Source organism: Garra rufa, chromosome 20, assembly GCF_049309525.1.
Source record: "Garra rufa chromosome 20, GarRuf1.0, whole genome shotgun sequence".
NCBI lineage: Eukaryota > Metazoa > Chordata > Actinopteri > Cypriniformes > Cyprinidae > Garra > Garra rufa.
In genome coordinates this window covers 39195340-39210309 of record NC_133380.1, presented here as the reverse complement: position 1 = coordinate 39210309, position 14970 = coordinate 39195340, and the positions used below count along the sequence as shown (strand labels likewise).

The following is a 14970-nucleotide window of genomic DNA, read 5'->3' as shown; positions in this document are numbered from 1 at the left end:
CTTATGTTTCAGTAAGGATTCAGTATTTTGTTTTTAAACTTGCATATACATATTTGTCAGACTTAACATGAGTATGAAAATAATTTGAATTTCTGAGCATTTTTTTCACTCTAAAATTCTTGGTACTCTTGACCTTTTGCGTCTTTATTATATGCAGTTACATTTTTATCTTTGCACTTACATTTTCATTACAGATTGATGGTGTTCAATGCAGCCCAATCAATCTCATTAAACTGACAGGTTTTTTTCAGTTTTAAGTAAATATAGACTATTAAAGAACCACAAAACGAAAAAAAAAAAAAACACAATCTCATGTTTGAATTGTCTCATCTGTAAACTGCCATTGTGTTACTGTTTTTTTTAATCATGTATATCAAACCTTTCTTTTTTTAAGTGTATACTTACAGCTTACTACTACCACTCACTACTGTATATATGTATATATATATATATATATATATTTTTTTTTTTTTTTTCTCTCTCTGAATTACACAGTACAGTAGCACTTGCAAGACGGCAAAATAGTATTCAAGTTTTAGGCTTATATATATATATATATATATATATATATATATATATATACACACATGTATATATATATATATATGAAATTCTGAATTAGAGCAGCTTTGCAGTTGTCATGACCAGTGTTGGAGGTAACGCATTACAATTAACGCAAGTTAAGTAATAATAGTACTTTTTAAGTAACTAGTAAAGTAACGCATTACTTTTTAATTGACAAGAAAATATTTGAGTTACTTTTTCAAACAAGTAACGCAAGTTACTTTTCCCCCATTTATTGATTAAAAACTCTCCTGTCCCCATGTTGAGAGAAATTGTAAGTTGTTACTTTAGTTCTAGAATAAATGTGAACATGCATTAATTCATCTCACTCACTAAAAAAACAGATACAGTATTCCTCAAAATGAATAAAAACAGTGAAATTCAATGCAAACCTGCAATAATTAAATATGTTAAATAATACAAATATCCTTTAATCCCATTTTATTAACTGATGTCTTTGCTGCCGACCTTCGATGATCCAATTCATCCATACTAATAAGCAAAAATTACTCAAGATAATCTAACATTTGTTTACCTTTTTTTATTGCTGAAGAGTTGACATATTTTCTTCTGCAGTCTACTGTACAGATGGGAATTTACTTTTCTCTAAGCCTGAAGCTTTTGGTGTGAAATTTGCCAAAAATAGAACTTTTTATATTAAAAACAAACAAGCCCTGCACAGATTTAAAAAGTAACGCAAAAGTAACGTAACGCATTACCTTCCAAAAAAAGTAACTAAGTAACGTAATTAGTTACTTTTTTAGGGAGTAACTCAATATTGCAATGCATTACTTTTAAAAGTAACTTTCCTCAACACTGGTCATGACACTCGGCACACTTGTTTTTACCAGTTTTCATCATTTTGTACCACAAATTAGTAGTACAAAATTATGATTTGTAAAGAGAAATGTCAGATGATTTAGATATAAAAGGGAGACTGGTTTTCCTTTGCTGTAAACAAAACTTGGTTATTGCGAGGCTAGCATATTCTCACCGGACCTCTCGATACGTTATCCGCTGGAACGCATAATATTTTAGGCTTTCTGACCCAGAGACTTTGTGTCTCCTGGATTTGAACCTATATTTAACCCGCAGACAAATTTTATAATGACTTTTCCTGCCATTAAAGCCTTCAGAAACATTTTCGAGTCCATAAAAAAAATACAGAAAAAAAGGACACTTACCACATGTAAAGCTTGTAAGTTGCCTTTGGTTTGCTTTCTGGGGGAATAATGACAAACACGTTAAAGCAGTGTTTAATGAAGCTTTAAAAAAAACTGCACAAAGATGACCAATTGAATTTCAGAGACTGTTAAAATGTATATACTATATAATTAATGCAATTCAAATAATACGGTAGAAGCAGAAACACAAATCACTATGAAAACTCTTTTAATGACAGAGAGGATAAGTATGCATCTACAAACATGAGATAAAAGTCTCTGTCTAACATGAATAATAAGGAAACATTTGAAATTTAAAACTAACATTACTATTTCTTAGCTAAAGAGGTAATAAGTACAAATGTACAGGTTTAGGGTTTTTCCTTTGATAACAGTGACATATCTCCTTCATGATGCTTCATTATATGTGATCTTGCTTGATTCCACTGAACAAATGTCTTTCCACATTTATTGCATCCGAATGGTTTTTCACCGGTGTGAATTCGTATATGCTCTGCGAGATGCCAGCTCTTAAAGAATCGTCTGCCACAAAATATACATGGGTAGTTTCGGTCACCTTGGTGCAAAAGCATGTGGTTTTTCATGCTCTTTTGACGTCTGAATGGCCTGTCACATATTTTGCAATAGAAAGGAAATTTTCCAGGGCCCTGAGCAGAGAGACTTAATTTAGTAGAGCTCCGAGGATTTGTGTTCACATTCACGCTGTCCGGCGGCAGAATTATTTCCACATGAGAGAGCTGTGAGTTCGCTGCTTCTTCGGTCTGATCCTTTGCTCGCCTTTCTGTTGGGAAAGAAATTTTATTGTAATCGTAATTTTTGGACCAAAGCCTGAAATTAGGACATATTTCATTTTATACATATAAAATTATAGTTTGGTCTGGTTCTCAAATTTGATTGGTTGAGAATCATGACATATTGTCTGGTATCGCTACAGGAACATCCTTTCACAATTACTGTTTATTTATTTTTTTATTTTTTTATTTCAGAGTGTCATTGCGGACGCCCAAATCCCGTAACGTTTTATAAATATTACTCTTTTTGTGTCACGGAATGTAGTTTAAAGAGGTTTTTTTTAGGCGAGAATGTACTTGTTTATAGCTCAAATAGGCAGTTTGTTAATAAATAAAATGTCTATTTGAAAATTCGCTTTGTCTTTTCGGACGTGTTAGCTCCAGATGGTTAGCAGGCGCTCTGCACTCTTCAATCCGCTCAAGAGTGGACTCACCACGGCCAGATCTTCTGGAATTTACCGATGGCTCTGATGTCTCTGCAGCGGTTACACATGAGATATTACTCGTTATCGTTTCAGTCCATCTTACATTGTGTTCAAGACCTCGCATGAACAAATTTTCCAGTCCATGCCTATGAAAGTGGTCAATCAAAGTCATGTTCCTTGGATCAGTTGTACGGCAGCGAATGCAATATATGTGACCCTGGACCACAAAACCAGTCATAAGGTTAAATTTGACAAAACTGAGATTTATACATCATATTAAAGCTCAATAAATAAGCTTTCTATTGATGTATGGTTTGTTAGGATAGGACAATATTTGGCTGAGATGCATCTATTTGAAATCAGAAATCTGAGGATGCAAAAAAATCAAAAAGACTGAGAAAATCACCTTTAAAGTTGTCCAAATTAGGTTCTTAACAATGCATATTACAAATCAAAAATTACATTTTGATATGTTTACAGTAGGAATTTTACAAAAAATCTTCATGGAACATGAACTTTACTTAATTTCTTAATGATTTTTGGCATAAAAGAAAAATCTAAAATTTTGACCCATGCAATGTATTTTTGGCTATTGCTACAAATATACCCCAGCGATTTAAGACTGGTTTTGTGGTCCAGGGTCACATATGTGGTGGTGTAGTCTTGTTCTTATGGCATTCTTTGTTTGTCCTACATATTGTGTTTTACATTTTTTGCATGTTATAACATAAACACTGTCACTGTTCATTGTGTTCAGAGGTATGTTTGGCAGTGGATATGCTATTTGTTGTCCTAGTGGTTTGATTATACGAGGTGTTGTTTGGGACCTTGTTTTATCTTTGTTTTTTATTGGTAGTCGACTTCTGACTAAACAATCTTTTAGATTCGTGTTCCGTTTGTAAGCGGCTAGAAGAGTTTTTCCCAGTTTGAGTGGAGGCCAATGTCTGTAGGAAGTTGTTTTTAATTTGTTTGGTTAGAGCCACTGACGTTGGTGTGTAGGTGAAAGTGGTGGGGACCAGTATTCTATTGCTTTGAGTAGGTCTTGTGGTAGCATCAGTTCTGGTTTCACAATGTTCTCTGTATATTTGTCGCAATCTTTTTCGTGAATAGCCCCTTGTTCGTAAAGCCTTAAAAAGAATTTGTTTACCTTCCTGAAAGTCTGATTCTTGGGTACAAATTCTTGAGAACCTTAATAACTGGGATCACACTATTCCTCTGAAAGTGTGGCGAGGGTGGTGGCTCCTATAGTGTAATAGGGCGTGTGTCTGTTTCTTTAAAAAAGACTTTCAGGTCTAGGTGGTGTGTAATGGGAAAATTTGTTCCTTTGAACACTGTAGTATTCAGGAAGTCAATGGTTTGCTCATTGGTGACCGATTTGACTTTGATCGATCTGTGATGGGTATTCAGGATTTGTAGGAATGTTCCAAATTCTTGTTGGCTATGACTCCACATCCCCCATATATCGTCCAGATATCTGTAGTAGTAATGTGGTAGTCTCGAACACTTGGAAAATGCTGTTTCCTCCCATTGGGCCATGTAAATATTCGCATATGCGGGGCGAACTTCTTCCCCATGGCAGTGCCTTTGGTTTGGAGGTAAAATTCCCCATGAAATTCAAAGTCATTACAAGTAAGGCTGATTTCTAATAAGTTGAGTAGTGCTTCATCTGGTCGGGAAGTGTCAGGGTGTTTGTTGAAAATGTCCCGTATAGTTTGTAATCCTAAGGGACTTTCTATATTCGTGTACAAACTATCCACATCTAGGGAAAATAAGAAAGACTGAGGAGGAATTTCTGCTTTTATAACCTTTTCCACAAAGTCGTATGTGTCTTTAATGTAACTCTTATGTTTGGACGATAGGGGATTTAAATAGAAATCTATAAATTCCGCAATCCTGTAGCTCTCACTCCCACAGTCCGAGACTATGGGCCGGCCTGGAGGCATATTTGGGGTAGGCCATGCGTTTCGTGGTTTATGAATTTTAGGTGAAATATAAAAGCGGAGTAATACAAAATTGTGAAAGGGCATTCTTGTAGCAATTAGCCTTTTTCACACTTCCGTGTTTCTGGCTTCCGGATTGGTGCTTACAGGGTAAAAGTTTTTTCCGGTGACAGCAGCGGCCGCACTTAACAAGCGTAAGTTCAGGAATCAAAGTCTATTTTTACAAAATAGACACTATGATACTATGATATATACCGGTGTTTTACTCTAAAAATAGCAAACATTTCTTCAAAAACATTGTGTCAGGTTCTGGTCATCACGAATACTATGTATGTGAATGTTAGCACTTATAATACAGTACAGTTTTGAGTTTTGCCGTTCTGTCTATTCGGTGCTGGCTGTGCATTATGACTCTTCACGTGATTTTTTTCGCAATTAATATTGTTATTATTATTATTAAAGTAATATTGTATTTTCTACTTGCTCTCATTTGCATTATTCATTTTACGGTGTAAATGTACGTTGCACAATGTGCCCAGGGATATACATAATAAAATAATATAATACTAAACAAGAGATGACTCCGATTAATGGCTTTATTCCTTTTGGATCTGGATTACGTTGTTGTATTGAGTTTATGCATCATCCGGACTCGTTTAATTTATTCTTGGGGAAATGTGCATTTGGATATAAATGCTGTCATAATTTACCGTGATGTAGTGACTAGAGGGAAATGACTGAGTAAATTGAGAAAATATGCTTAAATATACCGGAGATGGAGAACAGAAACTACAGCTTGCGCTATGTTGAGCATATTATATTGACGAGTCAGCGGTCTGAGTGCCCAAATAAATTACAAACAAGTAAAATGTTGTTTCTTTGTTGATTATATAACAACAACTTAGAGAGCAGACAAAAAAGAAAAGGTAAAAGGCATTATTTGAGACAAGAGCATACTGATATAATAGGCGCAGACCTGTAGCGGAACTGACTTTACCCTGCGCTGACGTAATTTCCGATTTTTGTGAAAAAGGCAAATACCAGTACAATATCCCACGGTACTTAACCAATCAGATTTGAGAACCAGAACGAACTGTTGTACCTACGGCGAATCACAACCGTGCTGATATACAGCCATATCTCAAGTTTACTCGTGTGATATTGCTCATTTATACAACAGTTTATTCTGGTTCTCAAATCTGATTGGTTGAGAAGCGTGAGAGATTGTACTGGTATCGCTACAAGAACGCCCTTTCACAATTTTGTATTACTCCGCTTGTTGTAGCCGGATCTGTTTTTTTTTTTTCTGTTTTTTTTCGAGTGTCATGGCGGATGTCCAAATCCTGTATCGTTTCATAAAAATTACCCTTTTTGTGTCACGGAATGCAGCTTTTAAGAGTTTTTCAGGCGAGAATGTACTTGTTGATAACTTAAATGCAGTTTGTTTAAAAAGATAACGTCTATTTGAAAATTTGCTTCGTTGTTTTCGGACGTGTGAACTCCAGATGGTCAGTGGGTGCTCTGCACTCATTAATCTAACGGTAGTCTTGGGTCTTGATTAATCTATTATTTGTAAGAAAAAGATAGTTTGGGCAAAATCGCACGTTTATGTAAATTCAATGCTGTATATCAGAACTCTGCCTTCACTCTTGACTGAATTGCCTAGCAACTTTTTGATGGATGTTTTTGTTGTTGTTGCTTATTAAATAGTATTACTCAATAAGTAATGTATTTAATAATAGAGTTTATTGTTGAGGAACGTGCGTATATTCGTGATGGTGATTTTAGTTACATTGTTCCGCCTTTAGATGGCGACAAGAGTTATTATGAGTGAGCAGTAAAAAGTGACTTTGGGACTTTTAAACTGAAAAGTTAAAAATATTTCAAAATGAGCTGCTTGGTGATGATTCATGTAAACCCTTGTCAGCTATGCCTTAAATGATAATAAACAGCTGAGAATGAAAATACATGTGTAACAGTATAATGGATCCGTGTTGTACTTAAAGCGCCAACAAATGTTCCTTCTGCCGTCTCTGTGCTTAATATTAATAAAACGTAAAAATACAAAGAGAAAAATCCCTCACTGCTCTTGAATGAAGGACTTTTGTAGTTTCAGTAAGAAACAAAGCATGTTTACCTATTACAGTGAAGACGGCATTTTATTTTGCATTCAAATAATTACATTTAATTTCTGTAGTAATGTTAGACTACTTTAGACTTGCATTAAAAGAAGTATTCAGTATTTTTATTTTTATTTTAAAAAGCACTCTTTTTTCTGCTGTATTGCTATCTTTAAATTAATCACTAATATAAAGTTTTGGACCCTGTCATAATCGTGTTAAATATTCGTGATTACAATATTGACCAAAATAATTGCGATTATGATTTTTGCCAAAATCGAGCAGCCCTATGTCGAACTGTTGTATAAACACAATATCACACGAGCAGACTTGAGATATGGCTGTATATCAGCACGGAGAATCACAGCCGTGCCGATATACAGCCATATTTCAAGCCTACTCGTGTGATTTTGCTCATTCGCTTTATAAACTCAAATATTGCATTTAATTTCTTTTACACCCAAAGCAATCACACTGCCTCATGAAATTTGGCTTAAACTACTGGAGTCACATGGATCACTCACTTTTTGGAGCATGAAAGTTTCAAATGGGTGGATTAATACAAGGTCAGTGTCATATCTAAAAACTAAATAAATAAAAAAAGTAGTGCGATAATCACCTGTATGAAGTTTCTCATGTTCTTTCAAGTGGAATTTTGATTTAAACCGAGTCCCACACAAAGCACATCTGAAAGGCGCCATGTTCTGGTGCACCACCATGTGTCTCTGCAAACTTCCTTTGGTGCTGAAAGACTTCCTACAAATCTTGCATACTAATGTGTTCTGGTGATTCTGAATTGCCTTTTGTAACACCTCATCAGACCTTTCAAAGTAAAGTTGAAGAGACGAAGGGTCTTGTTCAGGCCCTGGAAGTTCAGCGTGACAGTCGAGTACTTGAGATGAGTTTAATTCACCGGCCTGATTATTACACGGCTCTGACTTAATTGTGATGGATGAAGGTGGATTTGTGCCACCACTATTGTTATTCTTCAACAGCGCTTTCGGCAGAGATGAGAGAGGCTGAAGCGGTTCCTGCCATTTAAAACTTTCGGAAGGGGGTGAAGTAATTGTAGAAACTTCTTGAGTCACAGGCTCATTTGACATCACAGTGGCAACCTCCATCTTTACTTGGATTTCTGAGAGTTCTGAACACACTGGAGCTTGCAGAACTCCAGCTCCAGCAGTATCTGTGTGACATGTAGGACAAAATTAGTTTTTAAACCGAGAGACAAACAAATAGCAATGTTCAAGTCAAAAATGCTGTTCATAATCCGTTGAACTTTGGTTTACGTTTTCAAAACGGATATTTGGCCTGATTTGCAATCTGGGGCAGATCTGAAGGAAACTGTAAAACATATAATGGACCCTGGAGCATGAAACCAGTCATAAGTAGAATAGGACGATATTTGGCTAAGATACAACTATTTGAAAATTTAAAATCTGATGGTGCAAAAAAAAAAAAAAAAAATCTAAATAATGAGAAAACCACCTTTAAAGTTGTCCAAATGAAGTTCTTAATGCATTTTACTAATCAAAAATTAAGTTTTGATATATTTATGGTAGGAAATGTACCAAATATCTTTATGGAACATTTTCTAATGATTTTTGGCATAAAAGAAAAATCTATAATTTTGACCCATACAATGTATTTTTGGCTATTGATACAAACATACCCATGCTACTTATTACTGCTTTTGTGGTCGTGTTTTCATTTGTCATGCACTTCCCAGCAATGAGGTTCATGCTTCTGAGTTTGCTATGTTCAAAACAACTTGAAAGTCTGGTAGTTTGACATCCTCAGTGGTGCCCAGTTTTTGTCTGTAAACACTTACAAATTCATCATGTATCATATTTTTTACACACATTTCTAAATCCTCTAAATCATTAACAAGATCAAAACATTTTTGAAAAACCTTTTGTACACAATCTCCTACATGCCATCTTCAGGTACATATCTACTGATTTGTATAACATATTAAGGAGAATTTTTATATTGTTACTAATATTATAGAAAGAACACATATATATTCAAATAATGTATTTTTACAACTGGTAGATGTAAAAATCTCTAAACAGAATTGTACCTCTTTAGCCATATAAATATCAACATCTGCACCAAACTGCATATGTTTGTTTAGTTCAGTGAGCTTCATATTTTCTCCATATACTTGCATAAAACCCCATGTATCAGATATGATGCAAAACAAAAATCACACATGCAAACTGTTTTCTTTTACATTTTGTCTTTAGACTCAATAAACGGTTCCATTAAAAACTACGGGGTTCAGTTATGTTGATAAATATACAGCTTATGCTGATCGACTGATAACCATAGACATAAAACATGAGTGGTCCCATAGTACTAGCGTTGTTCATGTCTAAAAAGCAATGTTTGACTGACCATGGCGTGTTTCAGTGAGTGCGCTCCTCAGACAACAGTTCTCCTGCTTCAGACGCTCGATCTCCTGCTCATATTCAATTATATTGTCTTTGAGAGCGTTAAATATTTCTTCGGCTACTGCTGTCATACGCTTCATTAAAAACGAATGAATAAACACAAGTCCCATTGTGATCTTTTTTATTACAAACACCCTCTTCCGTACATTTACTGCTCCTGCTCCTTCTTCTTCTTCTTCTTCTGGTGTTTTTTGGGCGGTTTTGGCAAACCAATGAAAGAGGTGCATATCCGCCACCTACTGATCTGGAGTAAGGCGTGAACATACAGGTATGTGCCAAAAAATTAGAATCTCGAGGGAAAGTCCATTTATTTCAATAATTTATTTCAAATAAATAATTAAATAATAATTATTAAATAATGGTCCAAATTCAAGAAAACAAATAAATAAGATCTATTAAGAATAGTGGGTTATATTATAGGATATAGGAGAATTTAGATAATTGTCATCACACTCCATCACATTAGGTGGCATTATTATGCACCTTTGAAGTTGGTTCGCAATCCGACATAAAACCAAAAGAAGAAGAAGAAGACTCCGTTTCGAAAGGTGGCGTTAAAACTCCAAATATTGGCTGCTGCACAACCGCCGTTCTACACATAAGAAGTAACGTTAGTTGCGAGATGCAAGAAGAGTTTATGAAGCAGTAGTTTGAGGGAAAAGGAAAAAAAAGAGCACGATGGGACTCGAGTATCTGTATTCATTTTTGATAAAGCGCATGATGGTGGCAGCCGATGAAATATTCGACACTGTCAAAGACACTTTCACTGAATACGAGAAAGAGATCGAGCGTCTGAAACAGGAGAACTGTCTGATGAGACGAAACTGCAGCTGTACAGAAACATGCCATGGTCAGTAACTCGTATTTTTAATGGGAGATATGTATTGACAATAAATACTCTACACAATTATCTTGTTATATGTATATGCTAATCAGTCCGTTAGAAGGGAAGACAGTAAAGACACTTTTTTGTACAGTAAAAATACACTTTTTTGCTTTTTTCATCACTGAACAAAAACTAGATGCTGAAATTAATTTTTCACATGATATTTATTTTGTGTGTACTAAAATATAATGTGTTGATAATTGCCATAAGTACTTTATATTTTCTACAATTAGCTCAAAAACATAAGGTGCATTTTTGTCTCAACTGTATCCATTTGTTGTACCATGGTAAATGTAAAGAATTACAAAAATTTTTTTTTTAACTTCAGATATATTTATTTATATATTTAATAGATTCAGTTCAACAAAATATGAACAAATATTAACCCTTGTCCAACCTTACTGACATTTTTGTCCATTTCAGTTTTGTTTTTTGTTGTAAGTGTGTTTGTGTTAATGCCAACAGCATAAATCTTGTCTTAGGTGTGTATTTTTATTGAAATTTTAATATTTCACCCTCATTTCCTTCAAAAAATTAATTTTACCCTCCATACAAAAAATACTCACACTGAGGACCTTAAGGACAAAAATGTCCACATTGAAACCCATTAAAACTGCATTTTTTAAACCCAGGGCCATTTGACTATGAAATTATGCAATATCTGCTAATAGGCATTCATTCTATCGACAAGGCTTCAAATTTTAAATTTTTACCATTTTTTTACTAGATTGTGCCATTTTTTTCAAATTTGGCATATAAAAGAAATACTCACTTTTTTGTGTTTACTGCTTATGTATATTATAGCCTATTATAGAGTCAATTGGAAAAATAATGCAGCTAAAATTGTGTGGGTTTGTTGGTAAGGATGTCAGAGTGTGGTTTGCATGTGTTTACTGAAAATTTTATGGGTGTAATATGTTTGAAAGAAGTCATATTGTACTAGCAATCAAAAATCCCACTCCATGTATATGAGTCTCACCCTTGGCAGAGTCATAGGGCCATGTGAAAACTATGAATGAGGTCAAAGAAGGTTAATGAGCTTTGAGAATTTTTCTTTTTCACCCAAACACACATTTTAATCCTTGATTGCACTTTTTTATTTGTTATTGTTTTTGTACAGAGATAAAAGGTGAGCTTGAATTTGATGTAGAAGTTCAAAAGCCCCTAAACACATTGTTTTTGTTTTCACCACAAGAAAATGCTGATTGTGTAGTCTGGTAGATTTTATACAAAGTTTGAGTGTTCACAAAGCCCAAACATGTGTTTGCAAAGCAAAACCTATACATATTTGGTGCTTGAGGGCCTGGTCATTTCATTGCTTGCAAGATGAAGAGACGTTACTCAGCAGAGGAATCTCTGGAGCTGGTGTTGCCCACTGACAGTGAGCATTATGTGAAGAAACCAGCTTTTAAAGCATTACAATTCTGAAAATGAATGAATGTTTGATGCTGACAAAAAACGACAGTCAGTGAAAGTGGAAAAAAATATTAATATATAACATTTCTATGACAGTTTTTTTGACATGGACATTTTTGTCCATTATGGGCCTAAGTTTTAGCTTTTTTTTTTTTTTTTTTTTTTAAATCTGACACTACATAAAAAAATATAAATGCCTCAAAAGTAATGTTGTTGTTCTTCATTGACATACCCAAGAAGCTAATAAGCAAAGAAAAATATTCTGCTTATCATTTAGTATATGGAAATTAACTACAATTTTTCTTTTTTTTTTCAAAAAAATGAAAATTAATGAATGTTTGGTATCTATGGATAAAACAGATGCTGGTTAAAAAAAATCAACATCAGTGTAAGTGTAAAAAAATATTAATAAATGACATTTTTATGGCAGTTTTTGGACATGGACATTTTTGTCCATTTTGCACCTATGTGTAACTTTTTTTTTTTTTTTTTTGAACGCACAAGGTTTAAACACTAGAAAAGATATGGCAAACAGTACAAAATGTAAACATAACAGTAAATATGACAATATACATACAAAACGTAAGCATCACTCAAAACAGGTTCAGTCATTCTGAATGAATTATAAGCTTGTTAATTTATAGGGACCTTAAAATGTTAGCTTTCTTAGTGATATTTAGTGCAAATTTATTAGGAAGTGACGATTTTGTACTCTTTGTCTCGTTGGATGGAAACGGTGCTTTATGCACAAATGTTTTATGCAATGTTCCAGTTTTGCACATAAGTTAAATTCACATTTTTGGATGGAAACATAGCTTATGTCATACAATATGTCTATTTTTAGAGCACTGAAAAGCAATGAATATCTCACCATGTCGAGAGATGCAAACATTTCAAATTTCCCACGATTAAAGAGAACACTAATACATGTGTGTGAAAAAAAAATCAGGGCTCGAGGTTCCGGTGTATGCAAGTATTTATGTATTTTTTTAAATGTCCATTGTTACATTGTTTTTTTTTTTTTTTTTAATTTAAAGGTGATTCTTTAAATTAGACCCTTTTTTATTTTATTTTTTAATTTCTGTTTTAAATATTTAACTGCAAAATCTTTACACACTAACTAAAGTTGTGCCTCTTGTCACACAGATGCTCAGACAGCTGAAGTTCTGCCAGATCCAGTGTGTTCAGAACTCTCAGAAACACAAGTAAAGATGGAGGTTGCCACTGTGATGTCCCATGAGCCTGTGACTCCAGCTTCTTTCATTATTTCTCCCCTTTCTGAAGAAGTCACAAGGCAGGAAACCTCTCAGTGCCTCTCACCTCTGCCAGCGGTGATGCTGAAGAATGAAGATATTGATGGAACAGATTCACAGTCATCCGTCACAGTTAAGTCAGAGCGGGGTGATGATCAAGCCGGAGAATCAAACTCATCTGCAGCGCAGTCTGGTAGCGTCTGGAACGGTGAACTTTCAGTACCTGAACAAGAGCCGCCATCTGTTCAGTGTGACCTCGAAACCTTTGAAGGGGTCTCACAAAGGCGAAAGCGAAAATGCCAGAAACCATTAAACCAGATTTCCGGCAAGTCTTTGAGGAAAACAGGACGTCTGCAGAATCACATGCTAGTAGACCAGGATGACAGACCTTTCTGCTGTGGCTCATGTGGAGGTCGTTTTAAAAGTAAATTCAACTTGAGCGAACACGAGAGAATCCATAAAGGTGATTATCGCTACAGCTGCCCAAAGTGTGGAAGGGGTTTTTCTCGATCGAATCATGTCAGAAAGCACCTAAAGGGAAACAAGTGTCATTGATCTTCATCCTCCAAAGTATAAATACCACATTTTAATACATTATTAGATACACTGTATGCAAATGAAAATATGAATGCAAACAACAGAGACCACTTCTTTTTTTCCCCAACGGATGTCAGATTATTATTTAAGTTTGATTTAAAATATTAAAGAATATCTCTTTGTTTAGATGTCCTTATAGACAAATCCCAGGCATATGAGGCTCTCACTTTTATGTTTTATGTTTTTATAGGTTTGAAAAGCAAATTGATGACTTGAGTTTTTCTTATCCACCAGCTGCACCTTTATTATACTTAACAGTTATAAGCAATGCAAATAAGTGTCTCATCAGTTCAGTTGTTGGGTTTCAGAGATGACTGTTCGTAAAGCACTGGCTCTGATTTCTTGGTTAAATTGTTTCATTAGAAGATCGTCATTAACATGTTTTCCAATACTATATAGCTGTCCAGGTTCAAAATATTAATTATAACAGTTTCAAATGTTCTGTTATATGCTTATGTTAACAAGAAAAACAAAGAGTTGATATTGGAAACTTATATTAAGGATATTTTGGTTGTTTCAGTACTTTTGCATGATGAACACAACAACGCCGTGTTAAATCTGTTCTTAGCATTGTCATATTTGTTTGTTAAGCTAATGATTTGACATTCACATTAAAAGCTTTAAAGTCAAACACAATGTTGGCTCATTTAAATTTAATTTGATTTGTACACGCATTATAATATTCCTTTAGGTCAGTTAGTAGATTGTGGTGCTAGTCATGAACATGATTAGGAAAAATAGAAGTGAATGTAAAAGAAAATGTACTTTGAATGCAATGTAATTCTTTGAGGTGTGTTGAGGCAAGTTGGAGCTAAATTTTGCAGGAAACCTACCCTCCAGGATCAAGTTTGGTGATCCCTGTCTCAGAGCTTCTTTAACATGGTAATTATGTATATATATTTGTTGTGCCTTTTTTCGACCCCTGCCAAATTATGACCCCCTCTCGTTGAAAGCGCTACCTGATTGCCTAATCCTAACCCCACCCCTAATCCTAACCCCTCCCCCACACCTAACCCTAAACCTACCAATACTAGGGGGGTAGTAATCTGGCGGGGGTCAGAATTCGGCACAACAGCGGCAATACACTCTTAATAGACATTTGCATTCAAAGGACCTATGCATAAAATGAGCTGATTTTGACAAGCTAAAAGGTTGTTTTTTTACACTATTATTGAGAATTTTTTAATTAAAGTATTTTAGAGACTTTTCATTAAGACCCTAAAGAATCATATGAACTTGGAAAATGGGAATCCAATATCCCCTTTAAGAAAAGTAGGTTATATTATAGGAAACTGGAGAACTTGGATTATTCTCGTCACACTCCACCACAGTAGGTGG

The 14970-nt window shown here is 34.7% G+C and overlaps 2 protein-coding genes across 2 annotated transcripts; one reads left to right on the top strand and one right to left on the bottom strand.

Annotated features, from left to right (window-relative positions):
* Window positions 1–1908: 1908 nt before the first annotated feature.
* LOC141294196 (uncharacterized) lies at window positions 1909–9645 on the bottom strand. The gene is made up of 3 exons (XM_073826283.1): window positions 9425–9645; window positions 7644–8210; window positions 1909–2529 (listed from the first exon to the last, which is right to left on the bottom strand). Exons 1-3 carry the CDS (start codon window positions 9588–9590, stop codon window positions 2099–2101), a joined length of 1164 nt encoding a protein of 387 aa, XP_073682384.1. The 5' UTR covers window positions 9591–9645; the 3' UTR covers window positions 1909–2098.
* A 514-nt stretch (window positions 9646–10159) lies between these two features.
* LOC141294238 (uncharacterized) lies at window positions 10160–14252 on the top strand. Its single transcript, XM_073826314.1, has 2 exons — window positions 10160–10330; window positions 12929–14252. The coding sequence occupies exons 1-2, from the start codon at window positions 10198–10200 to the stop codon at window positions 13588–13590; spliced, it is 795 nt and encodes a 264-aa protein (XP_073682415.1). The 5' UTR covers window positions 10160–10197; the 3' UTR covers window positions 13591–14252.
* Window positions 14253–14970: the final 718 nt, after the last annotated feature.